The sequence below is a fragment of the Rhinolophus sinicus genome, chromosome 3 (assembly GCF_057876585.1).
Source record: "Rhinolophus sinicus isolate RSI-liver-muscle chromosome 3, RSI-T2T, whole genome shotgun sequence".
Taxonomy (NCBI): Eukaryota; Metazoa; Chordata; class Mammalia; order Chiroptera; family Rhinolophidae; genus Rhinolophus; species Rhinolophus sinicus.
The window spans coordinates 121,152,501-121,175,518 of record NC_142503.1 but is presented as its reverse complement, the minus strand read 5'-3'; the positions used below and the strand labels follow the sequence as shown (position 1 = coordinate 121,175,518).

The window sequence follows — 23,018 nt, the reverse complement described above, 5'->3', positions numbered from 1 at the left end:
AAGTAAGTGTTGTCATTCAAAATAACTGCTTAGGGAAGTTGTTCGTAATGGTTGCTGAATAAACTATGTTTTATTCGTAAAATAATTTTCATCCTAATATTTATTATTGGAGATACGTATATGATGCAAAGACTGGTACACTTCCTCCTTTTGTCCTCAGGCAGCACAATATGGGCCGCAGAGTTAGGCTGATTTTGCCATGGCCAAGGTGGCTCCTCTCACTACCCTCCATGTGTGGCATATGGGAGTCTTACATGGTGGCCTTTCCACCAGAAACATGCCACCCTCTTCTGCTTCTCTTTTGCACTATCTCCTATTAAGTGCTTCATATCTAGAAACTTCTTCAGATTTGGCTCTTTGCCAGGACACATTTTATTCTTAGTGAATTTGCCTTTTGTTCTTTTGTTTATTCCTTCATTTATTTTTGTATTCAATTCAGGTTTATTGTGGCTTGTCATGTGGATAACACTAGCTTTGAGATTATATGGAATAATACAGAGATGAGTATAGCTTATTCACTTATTCCAGGAATGTTGCCCTTGATAATTTCACTTCGGGCTTTCTCTTTTGGAATTACCTTTAGAGTGAGTTTTTAAGTTACGTGTGTGCCCACGTATTTATAGTTCTGTGGTAGTTCAGGAGGAGTCAAAGAAAGCAAGCCTTTCCTTAGTCTCCCAAGGGAAAGAAAGAGTGAGAGAACACAGAATATCACGGGACTCCTGGTTAACCCAGTGCTAGGGGTACGCAGAGCCTCATTCTCTACCGAGGGAAACTGCTGATTTTCCTTGTCATGGTCCTGGCCTTGCTCCCGTGCTTCTCCAGTGTTATAAGTCGTCCAGTTCCCAGAATGCTCCCTTCCTTTAGTTCTCTAACATTTTCACTCAGGGGAGACCACTTACCTCATGGTCCTGGGGGAGTTGTCATCCTGCAGGATGGTAAGGGCAGATCTCCCTAGTACCTTGCTGTTTGTTGTGTTTAGAACCTGAAGATAAGGGAGTTTCAGGGTCTCTCAAGAGCTTGTCTGAGCCCTGCTGGCCACAGGGTTTTCTGTGAGCTGTCTTGTTTCCTCCTGGGATAACACCTGCTTGGGGGGAGCTCCGTATGACTCAGAGGTGGCCTCTGGTTCTCAAGGCTCGGTGCCCACAGGGAAGTCCAGTTCAGATGCAGGTGCCTCTGGGGTGCAGAATAGGCTCTAGGGGAAGATTTGATTTGGGGATTTCAGGCTCAAATACTTCACTCAGCTGTTTCACCAGTGTGCTCATGGGGCTGTCTTTGCTGCTGGCTTCAGGGGTATCTGCAATCCCAAGGGTAGGAGAGCATTGGTCTCACTCCTGGGCCTGACTACCACCCTCCAGCTGCTCTTCTGGTAGATTGAATGTGGGGTTTGCATCTAGAGAGAAGTGGGCAGGATGCTGGCACTAAGTGACTAGGATCTGCCATTCAAGCCAGGTGTACAGTGGAGGACTCCCTGGAGTGACTGCAATGCTCTTGACTGGAGCCATCTCAGCCCGGAGCAGTAGGGCAGTGCGAGGCTGAGGAGAAGGTGCTGGGTCTCCGTTCCATCTTTGGGTGCACAGCAGCTCTCTAGTTTGGTGACTGATGATGCTATTTAACCGTTCTCCCATTAAAGGACATTGAAGTTTGAACCGCGTTTTCTTTATTTAAAAAAATCTTGTACTGAGCATTTTTGTATATGAGGTTGCACTCTTTTTGGATATATAATTTCTGTTTTTATTAATTAGTCTACTAAAGCATGGATTATGAGTGTGCATAAATGTATGTGTGTAAGGGCTAAGTGAACCAAATTATTCTTTGTGAATTTAATGTTTTTCTAGGTGACTTTACATTGCACTAAGTTTTTTGAAAACTAGTTGTTTTCTTTTTAAAATTTTTTTAGTGAGAAACTTTAAGTTCTACTCTCTTAGTAAGATTCAGTTGTGCAATGCAGTGTTATCTACAGGTGAGCTACATGATCACCATGTTTTACAACAGATCCTCAGACCAAATTCATCAAACAGCTGAAAGTTTAACAACCTCTCCCTATTTCCCCACATCCCAGCCCCTGGCAACCACTTTTCTACTCTTTGTTTTTATGAGTTTGGCTTTTTTTTTTTTTTTTTTTTTAACTTCACTTAACATAATGCCCTTGGGGTCCATCCATGTTGTCGCAAATAGCAGGATTTCATTCTTTCTCATGGTTGAATAATATTCCATTGTGTGTGTGTGTGTGTGTGTGTGTGTGTGTGTACATATATATCTATATCTATATATCTATATGTACATATCACAACTTCTTTATCTATTCATCCATTGACAAACATGTTGTTTCTGTATCTTGGTTATTATGAATGATGCTGCAATAAACATGGGAGTGCCGATATCTCTTTGATATCCTGTTTTCATTTTCTTTGGATATATACGCAGAAGTAAGATTGCTGGGTCATATAGTAATTCTATTTTTAATTTCTTGAGGAACCTTAATATGGTTTTCCATAGTGGCTGCCCCAGTTTACATTCCCACCAATGGTGCACAAGGGTTCCCTATTATTCACATCCTCGCTAACACTTATCTCTTTTCTTTTTGATGATAGCCATTCTGTGAAATGGTATCTAATTTGGTTTTGATTTGCATTTCCCTGATGATTAGTGGGTGATATTGAGCACCTTTTCATGTACCTGTTGGCCATTTATATGTCTTTGGAAAAATGTATTTTCAGTTTCTCTGCCCATTTTTTTAGTCAGATTGTTTGTTTTTTTGCTGTTGAATTGTATAAGTCCTTTATATATTTTGAATATTAGCCCTTTATCAGATATATGATTTGCAGATATTTTTTTCCTTTTAGTAGGTTGTCTTTTTGTTTTGTTGATTATTTTCTATGCTGTGCAGAAGCTTTTTAGTTTGATGTGGTCCCACTTGTTTATTTTTGATTTTGTTTCCTTTGCTTTTGGTGTTAAATCCAGAAAATCATTGCCAAGATCAACATCAAGGAGCTTACCCTTGTTTCATCTAAGAGTGTTACAGTTTTAGGTCTACTTTCAATTCTTTATTTTGAGTTGATTTTTGTGTATGGTATGAGATAGGGGTTCAGGTTCGCTCTTTTGCATATGGCTGTCCATTCTTTTATTGAAGAGGCTATCCTTTCCCCATTGCATATTCTTGGGGAACCACTTTCTTAAATTTTTTAAAAAATAGAAATGTATCAGAAAATTTATAATTCTATAATTGCCCAGAATGAAATTGAATTGTCACAGAGAGTTTTTCAGGAAGAGGACAGAAGTCCTGTGTTTTCAAAATGCAGGGTAAAGGCATCTTGTAAAAATCAGTTTTTCTAACTATTTTGGAGCATAAGGTTATTATGCATAGGCCGTTAGTCAAAAGTAATACTACTGGATCAGTCATAGCTCAGGAAGTTTTTTATTTAAGTAAACTCAAATAGTTTTTAAGATGTGACAGGATCCAAGCAATTGAGTATAAAAATAAAGTTAGAATGAGTAGTTCTTAAAAGAGGGCAGATACCCTTCTTGTAGCTTCATGGGTAGTTGGGTTTTCTTTCAGTTTGACAGCCCTAAGTAGACAAGTCTGCTTCTCTTATGTAATCATGCCTATAGCACCTGCTAGTGTAGAATCCAGGGCCTGCAGACTACCCAGTAACTGCCAGTATTGATTTTAAGTGTTTCATATTTCTATGACTGACTGTGTCACATGACAAATTTCAGTGATTTCATTTGTCATGAAAAGCAGAGGACAAATTTAGGAGCATTGATGAAAGTTTCATGTGTAGAGCTTTGTTACCACAATTACTTGGTAATCCAGATAATAGCTTTTAAGAGATGTGTTGACCCTGTATATAGGGACTTCTGTGGTCCACACTGCTAATGGGTCTGCAGTAGCCCCCCTCCATTAAGGGAAGTCAACGGTCAGGCTTTTATTTTTACAACAAAACGTTTTGGCATTTAAACATCTGATTTTGGAGTACATGAGTTTTTCATTCACAGATTTTTGCTGCTGAGTTTAGGTTATAATGTTTGGACAAATACCTGTCACAAGCCTTAGATGATTGCTGGTTGGAATTGCCTAGCTGAGGAGAGCTAACCAGTCATTCTTGAGTTTTCTTTATAGATCAGTTGTGTAGCTCATCTTCATAAAACCATCAAGATGTTGTGCTCTGAGCTTTCATCAAGCGTCTGTGTAACAAATATTTACGAGGTCTGACAATTAAGTTTGTGAACTTGTTGCAATGCTGTTGCTAACCTTTTTTTGATATCAGAGGGATTATTCACTATGAATTTGTACCAACTGGACGAACAGTTAACCAAGTTTACTATTTGGAAGTGCTGAAAAGGCTGCATGAAAAAGTTAGACGACCTGAGCTTTTCAACAAGAATTCATGGCTCTTGTATCACGACAATCAATGCACCAGCTCACACAGCACTCTCTGTGAGGGAGTTTTTAGACAGTAAACAAATAACTGTATTGGAACACCCTCCCTACTCACCTGATCTGGACACCAATGACTTCTTTCTTTACCTGAAGATAAAGGAAATATTGAAAGGAAGACATTTTGATGACATCAGGACATCAAGGGTAGTACAATGACAGCTCTGACGGCCATCCCAGAAAAAGAGTTCCAAAATTGCTTTGAAGGGTGGACTAGGTGCTGGCATCGGTGCATAGCTTCCCAAGGGGAGTACTTAGAAGGTGACGATAGTGGTATTGAGCAATGACGTATGTAGAACTTTTTGTAGGATGATTTCTCAAACTTAATTGTCTGACCTGCTATACCTCTTCTTCATCGGGAAGATGATGGAAGAGGAATAGGACAGTGGGGATGTAGGTAATTGTAGTCGAAAGGCAGTAAATTATGTGTAAAGAATGTGGGCTGTGGTGCCAGAAAGTCAGTACCAGTAGCTTTGGTGGGGGAAGGATATGGATGGTCTCTTTAGATTGTGTGCGTTTTTTTTTATTAAGACATTTATTGGGTCTTTATGTACCTGGCACTGTGCTTGGCCTGAAGATACAAAAGTGAATAAGACTTGTCCTCTGTCTTTGAAAGAGAGATCAGTATTTCATAGGAAGACAGTTTGACTCTATTGTTAGTACACATTTCTTCCATTTTTTTTGGTTTGTTCTCAGGATTTAGCCTTAGTTTTCTCAGGGTTGGTCTCTCCCCCCTGCCCCAATTTCTATGTTTTTATGTGTCATTTATTGGGGAGTTGAGAGAGAGAGGAGATATTGATTGATTGAAGCCATTAGCTAACTTACAGTTTATGTTGGAAATCTGCATCTATTTCTTTTCTCTGATATATTGTCCTGTACATTAATATTTTAGAATTACTGAGAGTATACTCGATTCAAGGAGTTAATTTCTTCCATCCAGATAGGCTTGCTTTCTAATGCCAAAGTAACTTGGTCAGAACCTCAACCTTTAATTTTATTTGTACATTCATAGCTAGTTTGCTGTTTTAAATACAAGAATCAAACATCAGACTGTGTCTGTTTTGATGCTATCTTGCGAAAGTATGTATTCATCATATAAAATAAAATTATTTCTTCAACTGGAAAAGAAAAAAGAATTATCGTGTTAAGATGTGACTTGAAATTCACAATCTGATTAACATTAGTCTAGTTGGTATCAAAGATTTTTAAACTGACAGCCATGATGTTTGAAATAAAAATGACTTATTTGGACATTGGTCCTGAAACTAAGGCAAAGTAAATATATTCCAAATAGCATATGTTTATCATTAACATCTTATTTGAGAAACCATAGCTTACTAACTAGAGTTAGTTTCTATATAGAAAACAGGTTTGTATTGAGTCTTACCATGATCCAGTTATTTTCCTTCTATTTCATGGCATGGCTTACACTTCCTCTTCCAGCCTACATTCTGTTATGTATGTGTCACTGGAGGCAGAGATAGATCAGGCAAAATTGAGTGCAAGTCCTATTGATTTATAGTTTTTTGGCATAATTTGTATTTGAGAAGGATATGATGATACTTCCCTAAGCAATATTAATATTCCAATTTTATTGATAGCAAACTGAGGTTTAAGAAGGTGACTTTTAGCAAGTTTACAAGTGATGTGCCAATGGGTTTGTTTATTGCTTTCCTATCCCTGCTCTGTGAGGGCAGGAACTTCCGGTATCTTGTTCACTGCAGTGTCCCAGTGTCTATTGCAGTGCCTGGCACATGTAGATGTCAGTATTAACTTCTGAGGTAGGGTTAAACTCCGTAATGATTATCCTCTGCACCCACTTATTTATGCTCTGGCTTTAAGCACGTGTATTAATGTGTGATCTGCAATAGATAGATATGAAGACAGCAGATACCTATTCAGGCAAGAACAACTTCTAGACACACTGCCACATCCACTTGCTCATCAGGGTACAAGATTATTGTGAACAAGCCTAGATGTAACGACCAATGTGCTTAAATGAGAATAAAGGAACAGCTGCTTATTTAATGGTCTTTTAATGAATGCATAAAATTCAGTCCTTTTTTCTATTTCTCTGCAATTTAGCGCTCTTAGGTTTCTTAGCTGTCTTTTGGGTAATTCTGAAGTTATAATATAGTTTAGAAGTTGGAAAATGTGGAAGTGGAGGTGGGAATTAGGTTGTTTTATGTGTTTATTTTTTCCCCAACCCTCAAATCTTTCCCACCTATATCTGTATCATCTCTATCTGTATTCTCATATATGTATTTCTTAATCTTTCTCAAAATCCTTTGTGTTAAAAGTAGTTATAGCTAAAAGCTGCTGCATTGCTTAATTCTCACTAGGAAGTCACTTATGACAGTAAATTTATTGTTTTCTGCTTTGTACATGACAGGTCTGCTTAACAGCAGCAAGACACAGGTCACTAAAATGTAGAAATTTAAAATCTACTCAAACAGCAGATGTGACTTCTTTTCTGCTCATTTCTTAGCCCTTATTTTTAGTCATTTACATATTTTTAAATTGTATTTTAACCAAATGTTTTTCTGCTTAGTTTTACTCATGAGTAATTTCCCTTTAATTTGCAAAAAAAAAAAAAAAAAAAAAAAAAGCCATTTAACATGGCTTATGTCATCTAAACATATGGCAAAGATATTTTAAAATTATTTGTTCAGATCATTTTGGAATGTGGTGACCTCAGAAATGAACAAATATTTTCTTAGTATTTGGTTGGAAGAATAAACATGGTATGCTCGCCGAGAGAAATTTTAATTTTGACTTGTATGATATGACAAGCTTTTTTTTAAAGTAACTTTTTTCAATGTAATGCTACTACTTAATTACCTATTTTTAAAAAGATACATAATCTCATTTCCTCTTTGGGAAAATAAACCTCTATAGAACAGTTAAAGGTTGTTTTAATTGTTCCTATTCTGCAGAATATGTTTTGGGCAAATCATTTGATTGCTGAGATTTAGTTTAGTTTAGTTTTGTTTTGTTTTTTTAATCTGTAAAATAAGAACATTGGGCAAGATAATCTAGAGCCCTTTCTAGCTCTAAAATTCTCTATTTATACCATTTTAAGATGAAGACAGAGAGGCACAGAAAAGTTAAGCAGCTTGGCTAAATTCAAGCTATAAATTAATAACAAAACCTTGATGTCTGATTTTCTGATTAATGTGTGTATTGATACTTACACACAACTCTTATTTTATGCCTATTACTGAAACTTTGCTGATTTCTTTCCTTATTGAAGATATAGCAGTTGACAAAAATTGTGTTACAGATCTAATTCTTTTTATTTTTTAAAAGAGCAAATATATTTCTATAGTCTCAAATTAAATTCTTGTAATTTAGTAGATGCTTATTAATATTTTAAAAAGGGGGAGGTCTTATAAATAGTAGTGCCTGTGGCAACTAAAGACTAATCAGCAAACAAAGCATATCTGAAGTCACATAGTCTGAGTAATGAAGTAAGTCCAAAGTAAACCAATCTCATATGTAGCAAAAGGAAAAATTAAGAAAGATTCTTAGGTAACAATTTTCTTCCATCCTTTTATTGATCCAAAATTTGTATTTGAGTGTGTGGTAAGCATCTGAATGATTCAAGCTTTCTTTTGTTGGCTGAGTATATCCCTATCATGAATGTTTATGGAAGTTTTGTATTAGTTGTCAGCCTTTAAGGGTTTGTGATTGAATCCCTTCCCCACTCCTCACCTCAGTGGCAGTTTTCTCAACAACTTTTCCAAAATGCATCTATTTTGTAAATTATGAAGTTTTATAAAGATATAACACATTAACTCCTAGATGAGCTATAATAGAAAGAGGGATTTTAATGTATAGAAAGAGGATGGCAGTCAGAGTAGATTGTAGTTCAATACAAATTTAAGTCTAAGTTCCTTGCAAAATTCAGCCAAATTTCTAAAGGAAATATGATCATTTTATAAAATAAATTGTTAAATGTGCCGAGTAGCTTTTAGCTTTCTTGTTCTTATATAAAGTGTTCCCCCCTTTAAAAAAAGAAAAGCTTATTTTTTCATTTTGATATTTTGGATAAAAATGCTTTTTATTTTTTTCTGTGAGGAAATCCCTCACAAATATTTTCCAATTTACACAAACAGATCATAGTTATACTTTCTTTCCTTTTTCTTTTTTAAGTAATTGGAAGAAACCTTAGTAATCATCTAATCTAAAACATTTTATTTTACAGATGAGAAAACTGAGGTCCAGAGAGGTTAATTGGCTATCCCATGGTAATATAGCTACTTAGTGACACAAATGATTGGAATTTAGATATGCCAATTTCCCAGACTAAAATTCCTCTATTTAATGAATAGATATCTGGATTCTTGCCTGTACCCAGATAGATTTATAGTCTTGATTTTTCCCCTTTCCAGTGCTGTTTTTTTTAAAAAATCATAATAATTAATGTCTGAATCAATTTAAAATCCCAAAGCTACATTATAATAGCTCCTACTTAAAATATAACTGCATATGGAGCTACAGTTTTTCTCAGTTGGTTTCCTGTTCGATACGATTTAGATCTTTAAAGTTTTAGGATAAAATCTACTGAGCCAGTTTCAAAAATATCATGTTCAAAAGCTGTAGGTATTTTTAAAAAATCTTTAAAGTGTTTTTTTTTTTTTTGGTTCTTAGTCTTTATCGGTTATTTACTTTGATTTAAACTATTATACCACATGATTTTCTTGTGTTGATGGTTGATAGAATGGTACTTATTGATTTGAAACAAAACCAGGATTCAATGGTGGATTGTTGGAAATTAAAATATTCTTTAACATCACAAAGTCAGGAAATTTATAGTCAACATGTCCATGGTTACTAGGACCCTTGCTTTATAAAATAAAAGACTCTTAAAGGATCATGTACAGAAAGAATGCTGTGTCATACCATGAAAAAAACAACAACTCAGAAGTAATGGAACCATCAGTGTAATTAACCAGAAAAGGAAAAAAGTTAAAGGAAATGCATGATTCTTCTATTTCTTATATTATCTAGTAAATAATTTTCTGTGAATCTACAGACTCTGTTTTATACAGCAGCCCCCCTTTGTGGGGATGTGTTCCAAGACCCCCAGTGGATGCCTGACACCGCAGATAGTACCACACCCTATATATACTGTGTATTTTCCTACACGCACATCCCTATGAGAAAAATTTAATGTATAAATTAGGCACAATAAGAGATTAACAACAATAACTAAATAAAATAGAACAATTATTACAATATATTATAATAAAAGGTATGTGAATGTGGCCTGTCTCTCAGAGCAGTCGTGTTGCTCAAGTTCTGTGATGTCCTCAAGAACCATCAAAACCACTGGGCAGTGACGATGGGTTTTCACTGTGGGGCTCCATGCAGCTTCTATGGTGTCTCTAATCCTGCCCCTTGAGGACCTTGAATCCTCCCAAATACAATATTATTTCTAGGATTTTTTTAAAAGAGTGTTATAGTTTTCCCTATTAAAGAGAATACTACACATCTCAATATATTTTATGAACGCTCCCAAATTAGGTTAGTAAAGTGATTTGTTATTCCTACTGGAAAAAGAAATTCTGAAGCTTCAGCCCTTAGGTGTATGAAGAGTTTTTATTTTTTAATTTCTTTCAGTAATTAAAAGAAATAGCAATATCTTGATTCTCAGGCAGGTTTGTAATTAATATTTTAGGCCTTTTTAGTAGCAGTCCTGTCCTTCACTAACGTCTGCTTCCTAGGTTATGAACATATAAGCAGTTGGCCTAAAGCAGGCCTTTAGAGAACCTAGAGAGCTGTTCCCAAAATTAACTGAAATATTATTACTTTTGTGGTAGCGTCATTATTTTTATACGGTAAGGTTTTACTCTTTCAGTTGTATTGTGGATTTTCATGGGCATCAGTGAGCGGTCCTGGGAACTGGATAATCTTTTAAACAGCATTTCAGAAACTAGGTATAGAGTTACCAAAGATTGACCCATGTATCTGCTTTTGGATAAGGAGTCCTTTGTGAATTGGTGCTGTCTGCAGGCTGTCAGGGCCAGTCTGCTCTATACCTCTGCTAGAACAACTAAGGAAATGGGAGCCGACGATAAACGGAAAGATTAAGAGTGAAGTTTCTCTTCTTTTCTCTCTCAAAACATTACTGCTATCACTTGGGTGGGTAGTGACTTTGAAGGGATTTAGTCAAGTAATCTACCCCCCACCTCACCCCCTGCCCCTTCTCCTATAGAAGAGAAGACATTTGAAAATGGATTCGAGAACTTTATCATCTGAAAAAAAATGAAAATATTAGGGAAGAACATTGCCATCATTGTTGTAACTTGAATGATGTGTTCTCATTTTATAACTGGGTCAGCTGTTGTCAAAACGATCTCAAGGATTAAGTTTAGTATATTTTGTTGCATCCTTTACTTTCACAAGTCCGTAGGCTATCAACGCAAGTAGAAATTTTTTTGTTATTCAGATTTGTATTATGATATTGATATTAAAATAATTTCACTTTTGTAGCCATTTTCTTCTTGCAGTGAAAATAAAATGTTGCGTGATTTTATGAGTAGTTCACTGGGCAGAGCAAAAGCTATGGTTTAGACTTTAAAACACTTTATGTTCTATTTTAGATTTGTATTGTATATGAAAGGTACCTCACATGGCAAAAATTTTAATTTTAGTAGTATAATAAAATTGTAAGTGGCAACTTGACTCATAGAATCACTCAGTGGATGTTGCGTGAACACTGTTTAGGCGTTATGGAGAGGACTGGATGTGGTGAGGGAGTCCAGAGATGCATAAAGAATGGTGTCGTCCATCAGGGAGCTTACATTGATGTGGGGAGATAGTGAAGTATAAAAAAAATTGCTCTGGAACTCTTAGAGCTTGAAAACCCATTCAAACCCTGGAAGTTAGTTGAATCAAAAATCTTAGGAGCTCGGTCATTTGTCTGACAGTTTGGCCATGGGTCTGAAACAAGGTTAGCTGCATCTTCTTTGCCAGTACAGTAGTGGCATGCTTTCAGGTCTGGGACTGAGCAAAGTACAGGTTGTGTTCTGTTTGCTCTTAGTATAGGGCTGTGCCTAACTGGGGGTGGGAGAACCAAGAAGTCAGGACAGATGGCAGAAATTAGGTATCGGGTAGAAGTAGCAACAGATACTTGGCCAAGGTCAGACACAAGGACACTACTTTGAGAGCTGCTAATTATGAGTCAAGTCTATTCAGTCAGTAATTAAGAGCAGACAGGAAGGAAAGAGGCAATGTCTGGCCCAGCCAAACTTCCTTTAAGAATTTGCCCTATCACTTATGGAATATTCCAAGCACCATGTGAATGGGCTGCCTGGACATGCCCACTTTTAAATGATTCAATCTAGATTTTGTCCCATTTCTCCTGCTTCATGATTGCTCTGTTTATTCTTTAGCTGCACCTTTTTTTTTTTTCCCCCTAGATGATTAATTCTTCTGGGATTCTACTTGGGCTGTAGCATAGCAGGCTGCAGCTCTGCCTCTCTTTCTCCTCAATGATTTTCCTCCCAGATTCCCCAAGGCCCGGGGTCCACCCCAACTGCTGTTATTTTCACTAGGCTCACGTTGGCCTTGCTAGCAGACCTGGGATGGCTGGGACATTCTAAAATCGAGAGAACTGGAACTTCCTGGCAGCCAGTATATTTCAGTGTTAGTATTAATAAATGCTATAAAACTGGAACTCAGATACTGATGTCAATTCAAGTCAGCAAGCGGAATGCCTACTGTGTGTGGGGAAGGTGCCGGGCCAGGTTCTTTTTTCCAGATAGTTTAAATTCAGTTTAAGGGTCATTTGAAATTAACTGCCTTAACAGGGAAGTATTTTTAGTTCCTTGGAACCTTAATAGCAGTTCTTTTTTAAGAAATTGGAGCCAACGTGATAAATATGATTAAATGCCAAGGAACAACAATGATAAATTGTCGGCACCAGTCATTTGATGTTCTCTGAAACAAAGAGACCTTGTCAGTCTGCCAGTGCTGGGAGTTTCACTGCAGAGGATAGAAAATGAAATGTGTCCTGTATCTTTTTTTTTTTTTGTAGATAGTTTCATAGATGATGGTCATGGGTAACTTTGAGGTAACTATTTTTCAAACCCTGGAAGCCTATGTTGAAAATGAACTACTTTATGTTCATCATTTTATCATTCTCTTAAAATGTGTCATTAAATCAGTAGCAAGTACTAGTGTTTGAGAACTATCATAGAATCCCCAAAAGACAAGTCAATATCTAATGTCAGATACTATTCATGTTTTGAAGAAAATCAGTCAGAGAAGGAGGGAGATTGATGTTTGGGGGTGCTGTTTTAGACAGGCTCTACTGACTTCCCAGCTGTGCTTTGGATGAGCCAAGCATATCCCCTCTTAGGGCTTTTGCATTTACTCTTGCTATGCCTGGAATGCTTTCCTTCAGATAACTGCATCAGTTACTTTCTCACTTCACTCAGGGCTCTGACCACCCAGGCTGAGGTAGCACCTTGCACCATTCCATCCTTTTTTTCCTCCTCTTCAAGTATTCTTTACCATCTGACCTTGGGAACTGAGGAGATTCAAAGAAATTCTTTGGTAAATCCTTTGCTGTCTGAACTCTTGCTACTTGCTTTTTGATAAGCAGGAATTGAAGAGATTTAAAAAAACAATACTTCTTGCTATTTCATCTGGATACCTGAATCAGGAACCAAATAATTTTGGACAGTAAGAGATACTTGTTTTCTTCACAGTTTTACTCTCTGATTTGTCTTTCTTTCTGTCTGTCTGTCTCCTTCACTAAAATGTTAGTTCCATGGTGGCTGGAACGTTGTTTTCCTCACTGCTTTATCCTGCTCACCTGGAACAGTGCCTGGCACTAATTGATCCTCAATTAACATGTGTTTGGGATGGCTGGTTAGCTGAGTTGGGTAGAGCATGGTGCTGATAACACCAACGTTGCAGGTTCGATCCCCACGTGGGCCACTGTGAGCTGCGCCCTCCAAAAACAAAAACAAAAATCAATTAATACGTGTTGAATAAATGTGTTAATACATGAATGTATCCATTTAACTCAATATCATCTAAAATTTAATTTAAAAAATATATGGTTATATAGAAAAGGCTTATTTCACATTGTTAAGTTTTAAGGAACAGAATATGGAATTATATACATAGTATGATTTCCACTTATTTTTTAAAAATTCTCGAACCTTTGCATATGTTCATTTATTCATTCATTCCTTGAAAGAAAAGTTATTAAGCATCTCCAGTGTATCTATTCTGTCTTGGGTATTCTAACTCAGCTTCAGTTTCATGAGAAAACAGATAATGAAACAACAGTAAATGAATGCCACCCTTCTCCTCACTCACTGTTCTCTACCGTGCTTCCCCCCAAAGAAGACCTAACCGGAAAACAAGCCCTAGCATGATTTTTCAGGATGACATCCCCTGAACATAAGCCCCAATGCGTCTTTTGGAGCAAACCTTAATATAAGACCCCTTCTCATTTTCGGGGAAACACAGTAGCTATGTTGATCTTCGTTCAGTTTATCACACTTACTAACCGCTTTCTTTGCACAGGTTATTTCATTATGTGCTTCATAGGTGTTTCCTTCTATATTATAAATTTTGTGAGGCTACGAACCATGATACCATTTAATTATCAATACTTAGCTCAATGCCTAATATACAGTAGGTACCCAATAAACATTTGTTGAATGATTGAATGAATGAATGATTGGGAGAAGTACATAGTAGGAACACCATAATCTAATCTAGAAATTAGAGGAAGTAAATTTCGAGAGGGATCTGAAGAATAAGGAGGAATTAGCAAGTGAAGAAGACCAAGCAGTGTTCTGGAGCTTAAGCTTAGACTTTATCCTAAAAGCAACAGAAGAGTTTTGAACAAAAAAGTGGCACTATCAGACTTGCATTTTAGATGGACCATTTTTCACTGGTGCTGGGAACAGATTAGATGGGCAATGCTGGAGCAGAGAGTTTGGTTCAGAGGCTTTAGTGACAGATGGTTGTGACCTCTGTTGGGTTCTTGGCAGTGGGGAAGAGAGAAGTGGATACAACTGAGAGATTTTAAGAAAGCAGAATGAGTGACTAGGATGGTGAGGGAAAGGGAAGAGTTAAGTGTGATTCCAAGCTTCCGCCTTTGGCAACTGAGGAACCTAAGGCCATTCACTGAGACTGGGGACTCAGGGGGAGAAGCATCTGAGGAGACAAGAGCCTTGGGAGGTACTCTTGGGACCTATCTAAATTGAGGCTCAGCATTGAGGGCTTAGTTATATAGCTGAATTTTTAGGTACAGAACTTAGAAAAATGCCTGGAAAGAAAGAATTATAGTGTTAGATCTCTAGTTATATCTCTAAAATGATCTTAACTTTTGGTTTTCATTATTAGAGTGTTTAATCAAGGAAAAATAATTTTAAAAAATTCTATTAGGATCTGCCATAGGACATACTGTACCAAACCAAATGAAAAAAAACACACACAAAAAACCCAAAGGACAAAAAGCTAAGGCCTTCTTTGATAAAATATGGGCTATTCCCAAAGAAAATAAATGATTGGTCCTGAATAGAAGCCCACTGTGAAATGGGTTCACTGTTAGTATACGCTTGGGGGATAAAAGTGGCATCATTTGGAAATTTAACCTTATTCAGAGAAGGTCTGCTGGAGTCAGGGACTGTCTCTTATTTCTTCATTCATTTATTTATCATTCATGTATCTATTCTCAGCACAGTCCCTGGCATTTAGTAATTGCTCAAGTGAAAGCTATTATTTTAGATTTCTTATTAATTTATTGTTTAAATCACTGTTCACTGTAGTTGCTATGTAGTGATGTTATTTGTGTCATCTTGGTTTTTAGGTAGATTGGGGTCAACTGGACTATTTAGTTGTTGACATGCCACCAGGAACTGGAGATGTGCAGTTATCAGTCTCCCAGAATGTTCCCATTTCAGGTAAATCTTAAGGTTTCAAGTAATTTGTGCTATCTTTGATGTTTTGCTGTTGCCATACAGAAAACAAACTTAGGACCGACAAACATGTTTATGTCTTTAAAAACATAATCATTTCTAAATTTTACTCTAGAGATCAGATTCATAAATGGCACTTTTGAAAATATTACAGAAACAGTATATTTACAGAAACACAAAGGCACTTTGAAAAGGTGGTGGTATACGTCTGCGTTCTAGAAAAGCAGTAGTACTTGAGTGTTGTTTAGGGTGAACATGGCTGTTTGGTTCACAGCTGTCCAGCACTTACAGCCCAGTGCCTGATACGTGGTGGGCACACAGTAAATATTAACTGAGTAAAATACTACTGAATCAGAGTAACTGTCAGGAAAATTTGGCTTTTTGGTAAATGCACGATGGGAAAATTTTATATTCAGCTAATTATTTAATGTTAATGTCAAGAGAGCAATAAACATATTAGCTTACCTTGATTGCACAATACGACAATGGTAGTGGGTATATTTTTTATGATAGGCAATTTAAATATTAGTAGTTAGCTTTTATGTTGAATCTGTTTCTAAGGATTTCCCTAGATTCCACTGGAGAAATAGATGTAACTCTCTCTTACATAGGCATAAGAGATTTTTTTGGTAAAATGGAATTTTTTAAATGTCTTTGCAAATTTTTAAAATGTCTTTGCAAGTTATTTATTGGTAATAAATAACAAAGAATATCACTGACATTTAATCATCAAAAGGTTTAGAATATAGGTGTTTGAAAGATATATATATATATATACATATATATATATATATGTTGTTTGGAAATACTAATATAGCATCTTTAATATGAATATTTTTGATGTTTAAATATATTTATAACCTAATGGAGTCTGAGACTTTTTCTTTAGTGAGGCAAGCTGTAAAGCATGAGATGGGAGTAAAGTGAGGTAACATCAGAACTTAATTCTTCCTTTTTGTAATCAGCATACTATGTAGCCTTTTTCTTTTTTTAAGTAGTTTTGGGACTTTTATATTTCTCAATCTTGAGAATACTCACTAAATTTTTATTGAATAAAATGTGTTCTTGGCACCTTGAAATGCTTATTGCAGGTTTCCAAAATGCTTACATTATTCATGTGGATAATAAATACATTGATAAAATTGAGCTAAGTTATCGTTATCCCCTGAGTTGTGACTTGTTACCCTGAAAAAGTTTAATTTGCTTCACACAGATAAACGGATGTCCCTAAGCAATTTACCTTTGTTTACTCAGATAACAGCTCCTCTGTTTGGACAGGATTTATGATTATATCATGGTGTTTTAATTTGTACTTATACTCTAAAACCAACAATGTGGAGATTGGGGTTAAAATTTGCTTCTCCTTTGAGGATTTCTTTCTTATATCCTAAAAGTTAACCAGTATATTTCTTATTCCTTTCCTGTCCTGTAGTAGGTACTTAATATTATATGAGAATAAAAAGTAGTATTTTTTTATTGCAATAAAATATACATAACAGTTCAGTGGCATTAAGTACATCCCATTGTTATGCAGTTATCACCACCATCCATCTCCTGAACTTTCTCATCTTCCCCTACCAAAACTCTGTACCCATTAAACAATACGTCTCAATTCCCTTCTCCCCCTAGCTCCTAGTAACCACCATTTCTTTTCAGAAACAGTATATATTAAAATGAGGGAATGAGGAATGAGGAAAATATTATTTAAAAGATTGCGTTAAACAAAAACCTAACATTAATTTTATGATTTATCAATAAAATTTTAAATCAACTGACATTTATCCATATAAAAGTAGATGCTACTGTAGAGGATTCAAGAATAATTAAATCAGAAGTCTTTCCCTAGAGTTCTGTACCTTTTTTGAGTCTCGGACCTTTTTTGAGAATATGATGAGTATATGGATTCTTTCCAGGAAAATGTATTTGTACCTACAGAAACACTATTTTTGGTATAATTTTATGAGGCTCACAGTCCTCAGGTTAAAAGCGCCAGCTCTTGAAGACAGAGTAAGGGGGAGGGCAGTGGGGGAGGGAATGGCTGGTAAGCAAAGAACATGGATAGCTGGGGTGCAGAGTACGAGAGTGCTATATGGGGGTCAGGGAAGAAGAGAGCATGGATTTGAGGGGAATTATAAAACACTTCATTGAGATGAGCCTTGAAGAATAAATATGATACATTGGAGAGCATTCAAGATAGCACTATGCCTGGTTTGCTTTGCTTTTTCTTGGCCTAAGGGGAAGAAATCTGAAAGTGAAACTTCTAGTGTTCTATTAATATATTTCTGTTACGGAAACTTAACATATATTTCATTTCTCAAGTCTGATCCATTAAAAAAAAATAGGGCCAAGTACTAAAGATGCTTTTGAAAATACACAAATTTAGTTATTTCTGGACTATGGAAATAAAATTATTGTTTATCAGTATTTTCAAAATTTTCTATAATGAACATGCGTATTTTTATAATTTTATAAAAGTAAATAGAAAGCACTATTTCTTTAGGGACAATAGATTTCTGTATAAATTGGCACCATAATGATTGCCTGTTACTAAAAAACTGCCATTTAACAACAATCTCCCATATATTAATTTTTATATTCAATTATCACAGGTGTTACATTATCCCTATTTTCTTAAATCTTTGAAGGATTAAGTAACTTTCCCAAGGTCACACAGGTACAGTGGGTCATAGCTGAGGTTGATATCAGTTCTGACTGAGTTTAAAGCTCATGCTTTTAACCTCTACATCAGGGGTATCAAAACTGTGGCCCACGGGCCAACTGCGGTCCGCAATCCATTGTTAATTGACCCACAGCAAATAAACCAGGTGAGGCAATGCATACTTCACCTCGAGTGAGTGGCCCGGCCCGGTTTGTGTATTTTACCGCATATTGCCCTTGGTAAAAAACGTTGAAAAAAGTTTGGACACCTCTGCTCTACATCAAACTGCCCTCATACAAAATCCAACAATGTATGACTCATTGGTTTTCTGAGTTTAGTTCTAGTCCATTTACACCAATTTAGGTTGAAATAATTCTAATCTAGGTGATCTCTGATAAAAATAAATTTGTCCGTGAATATGCCTGAACCTGTGCAGCCCTGTGTGATGAGTATCCAACCAGTGGTCTGTATTGGTGTTTATAATATTGGTGTTTTGTTTGTGTGTTTTTGACTCTTGAGAGATTGCTTTGGGAAGGTCTGGAGGCAGTCTGGAAGCAATCTCCTTTGACCTTTCAGAGCAGAGCCCCAAATGAAACTTGGAAAGATGATTATTATTTTGGGGCTGATTGTACTGGTCTTGGTATTTGGCTAGTTTCCTGGCACACCGACTCTCAGGATAGAATTGCTGGTATCAGTGTTAGTGCACTCATACTCTGGGTGATTGTGTCACAATTAAAATGAATAGCAATGAAAAGACTAGATTTTCTACATTGAACCGTGTGTTAATTTTATAATTTGAAAAAAATAGCGAAAGATAAAAGTACCCTATTTAAAAGGATGTGAGGGGGTGGTGGAGGGAGGTGCAAGTGATTGTGTCTGTGTGTGTGTTTGTCAAAGGTTTAGTTCCTGAGATTGGTTTTATTCAGTCCAGTGTCATTTCAGAGCTCACACATATACGGAAATACCAACAGCATCTAGGATTTAGAGGGAAGGACATCAACTAAAGAGTTGCTGGCCTGGTTTGAATCACGGCTTTCATCAATTTATACAATCTGGAACAGCCTGTCAGAAGCATGTCTGCCTTTCTACGCCTAACTGAATTATCTACTCTCTGATTATAACCCTAATTTTCCTTTCTTCTTATTGTGGACTTCAGAACTCTTCTTGATACTCTGTGTTGTACCTTTTCTTATGTCTCGTCTACCATAAGCCACACAAGCTATTTAGCTCCCTTTGGAGTCCCCCTGTGATTTGACTTCTCTGTCCTTCTCACTAGACTTTCAGGTACCCTGAGATCCCTCCCCCAAATTCGTAGGTACTCACTGGCCCCTCTCTCTTCCCTTTACTTTCCAAACTCTGTCTTTACATACTGCAGACCTCACTTAGAGCAGCTTTCCTCCCCAATCCATGAGTGCCCAAATCCTGCACACCCTTTATTTCAAATGTTTACTCCTTGTCATCTTCCCCAAACCCCCAATGAGGAGACATTTCTCCCTTCTTGGAATTCATATGGCATTTTATTTGGACCTTCTCGTGTTCTCCATTCAAAACCTGCATATTTGTGCTATCTTTGGTAGCAGATTGTTACTCTCTGTTGCATTCATTTTTGTATTTCCCACAGTGCCAAACTCAGTGTCTTACTGTAACCACCCAGGAAATGTTGAATCAACAATGCGTGTTTTATCTGTGTGTCTGTATTATCTTCCCAACTAGGCTGCAAGCTGCTTTTGAATGCAAATTTTTTTCTCTTTATCATAGTATTTTTTACAGTACTTGGGCAATGGGTTATGCAGTTAATAATGATTGATTAAATGGCAAAGCTAGTTGGCTCTTATCACTGTTTATGTGAATAGATTTGTGCCCCTTTATCTTTCTTACCACTCTGCTAACTCATTCCTATAATCTCTCCAAGCCTGACTGCTGCTTTTTTTTTTTTTTTTAATTGGGGAACAGTGTTTTTTTTTTTTCCAGGACCCATCAGCTCCATGTCAAGTCGTTGTTTTCAATCTAGTTGTGGAGGGCGAAGCTTAGCTCCAGGTCAAGTTGCTGTTCTCAATCTAGTTGTAGAGGGTGCAGCTCACTGGCCCATGTGGGAATCGAACTGGAGACCTTGGTGTTAGGAGCACTGTGCTCTAACCACTGAGCACACTGCCCCCCCATGCTTTTACCTAGGTGTTTTTTTCTATGTATAAATGAAAGAAAGCATTTATTAAAAACACATTTGATTTTATTCCCCCTTCGAGAGAAAAATACATTTCATTTTAGATTGATTTATGTTATTCTTTTTCCTGTACTATATATAATATCCTTGTGGTCAGTTGATACCATTTAGTATTAACTTTGTTTTGGTATCTGAGATATATTATGCATGTGGGCACTTGCTATTTGGTTTCATGCAGGCTCTGTATTAAAGTACTGGTGAGAATCACTAGCATTTCTCCATTGTAAGATAACAAGAAATTCTCTTACTTGCAGGGATGTTTAGTCAGGTGCTAACTGCCTCTCTGACTCTTTAGCCTTACCTGTGGAACACCTGCCTATCCCACAGATATAAGGATCCAATGAGATGATGAATTTATAAGGTCCATCTAAATGTAAGCTATTATTTAGAAACTAAACACTTTAAAAGAGTTTTGTGGGGGGTTATGCGGTGAAATGTTGAGTTAGAAAAGGCTTTTATTTCAACTTTGCATTTCTCTAGGTCATGTGGAGAATGAAATTAAATGTTTTATACTTGGAAAAGGATATCCATTTAGAAAATTCATAGAGGCAGACCCGTACAAGCCAGAAGACCCTCTTTCTGAATGCTAATTAGCAACTTCTTGTATGTGTTCCTTTTTATGCCACGGCATGGATGACAAACTCATTATAAGAAGAAACTTCAAAGAAAAAAAAATCATCTTATTTGTGTTAAAAGTGTTGTGTAGCAACAATAGTGATAAATATGTTGACAGCAATATTAGTGGCTAATGATTTAAATTTGAGCCTATCTGGGGTGGCTGGGTAGCTCAGTTGGTTAGAGCGTGGTGCTGGTAGCACCAAGGTTGCCGGTTCGATCCTCACATGGGCCACTGTGAGCTGCGGCCTCCTTAAAAAAGAAATAATAATAAAATAAATAAATTTGAGCCTACGTGGACTACGGAATCATTTATACTACAAATACCTAGTAATTGTAGTAAGTGCTAGAGGTAAAAGAGCCAGGATAAAGGATGGGAAGTAACCAATTATATAGTCTTTGGATTTGCTCTTGTCTTGTTGAATTTGCCAAGGGGAAAAGGCAGAGTTGTTAGTACTGATTTTGTTTTATTTTTCTTACGAATTTTTTGGGGTTGGGGTTGTTGCTGGGTTTTTGCTTGTTGTTTGTTTGTGTAGCTTGTAAATTAAAGGTACTGAATTGGGTAGATTGCAGGGTTGACTTCTGGATTTTTTTTTGAATGCATATTGATGAACTTTTGGAAATTATTGAACACTTAACTAATCTTTCATAATAGAAGAGGATTCATATTTCTTCGAGGAACATTGTAAGTTCCTTGAAATTTTTGAAAATATGTATGTATTGTGCTAGTACTTGAATTCTAATATATGTTACCTAAACTATTTTTTTCTTCCTTTGCTTCAACTGAGGTCCTCTGTATGACTCTCTGTAGACTACCTTAATTTGATTTTAACTCTTGGAATTAAGTGAAGAGTTTGTTTCTTTTTTGAGAGACTAGAGAATTTTAGTAAGTTATTTATGTTAAGGTTGTTGTATTAGCCTGGCAGGAAACCGATGACACACCTCAAAAGGAAGTAACAGAACAGAGTTTAATGAAGGGACTAGTTACAGAGGTGTGAGCAGCATTAAGGAATCCAACAAGAGATGGCGAAGTCCCCAAAGACTAATGACAGTAGGACTTTGTTACTGTCCCTCTGCCTGAAGAGGCAGGGAGTGAATGGTGTCCGTGCAACCCAGTGACTGCTGGAGTGACGGAAGAGGGGCTACCTGTTGGGAGCTGTGGCCTCACAGAAACACAGCTACGGCCAGGACTCCGACAGTGTAGGGCAGAGCAGTGAAGGAGACAGACAGCAATACTCCAACCTTTGTCTCCTCCCGCAGCCTCAGATCCGGCTGGTACCTCCTTGTGGCAGATCCCTATCGGAAGTCAGAGGGTAAGGAGACTAAGGTGACACTGTCCACAGAAGTCAGCCACCCAGACACTGGTCAGGACAGAGAGAGGTGGAGGAGGAAGCAGAGCTTGGGAGAGAAAGGAAGTAGAGCGTAGTTGTTATCTGGAAAATACCCAGAATCGCTTCTCTTCTTCATGGTCCTCGTTGTAATTGTGAATCAGTGTCTTGCATTAGATGAAATACAAAGCAAAGATTTGTGCCCTCTCAGTTTGCAAGCTAATAGAGATACTGGTAGTACAGTCAAATTAGTGAAAATCCATACTGTATCACAGGACAAAATTGTACTGTCAGCAAATTTATGGACAGAATATTTGTACTGAGAGAAGCAGTGATATAAGTATATTTTGTTTAGTGGGGAGTAATGGAGGAAAGAGTTTATTTTGATAGGTTAGGGTATGAAAAAATTTTCGGCTTCGCTTTATTCAGTAAAGACTGATGCAAGAATAAAACTTTTAGAAATTATTCTTATCATAGAAGGGAGAAAGACTGAGCAGTTGAGAGGGAAGCCATCATGGTCCCTTCTTTGTGCTCTCTCTTTTTCTTCCTGAGAAGGGCAGAAGTAGCCCCTAAAATGGCCGGCTAGTCCTAGTGTAGGTCCTGTTTTGATTCCTTCCTCCTAGAGAGGAAGAAGCTACTGTGCAGAGCAGAGTGGCCAACTAGATAATATGCTAAAATATCCATGGGCTCAAGAGAAGCTGCGCTCTAGCAGACTGGTATTGCATTATGCAAATGAGACGGTGCCCTTTCTTCCATCTAGGACCCTTCCTGTCTGGACCCTATAGATGGAAGGAAGCCAGAGGCC

At 37.0% G+C, this 23,018-nt stretch overlaps 1 protein-coding gene and 1 pseudogene across 5 annotated transcripts in view; one reads left to right on the top strand and one right to left on the bottom strand.

Annotated features, from left to right (window-relative positions):
• Positions 1-23,018, top strand: part of NUBPL (NUBP iron-sulfur cluster assembly factor, mitochondrial) — a 196,931-nt gene that overhangs the window by 126,727 nt on the left and 47,186 nt on the right. For 3 of the 5 annotated variants that reach the window (XM_088796895.1, XM_019754547.3, XM_088796896.1), the window contains one exon: positions 15,282-15,375. The exons of the other annotated variants lie outside the window; for them this stretch is intronic. In XM_088796895.1, coding sequence (XP_088653021.1) covers positions 15,282-15,375 — 94 coding nt within the window. The remainder of the gene's footprint in view (positions 1-15,281; positions 15,376-23,018) is intronic. 5 annotated transcript variants of the gene reach the window in all.
• Positions 593-13,344, bottom strand: LOC141570455 (cell division cycle-associated protein 3 pseudogene; annotated as a pseudogene).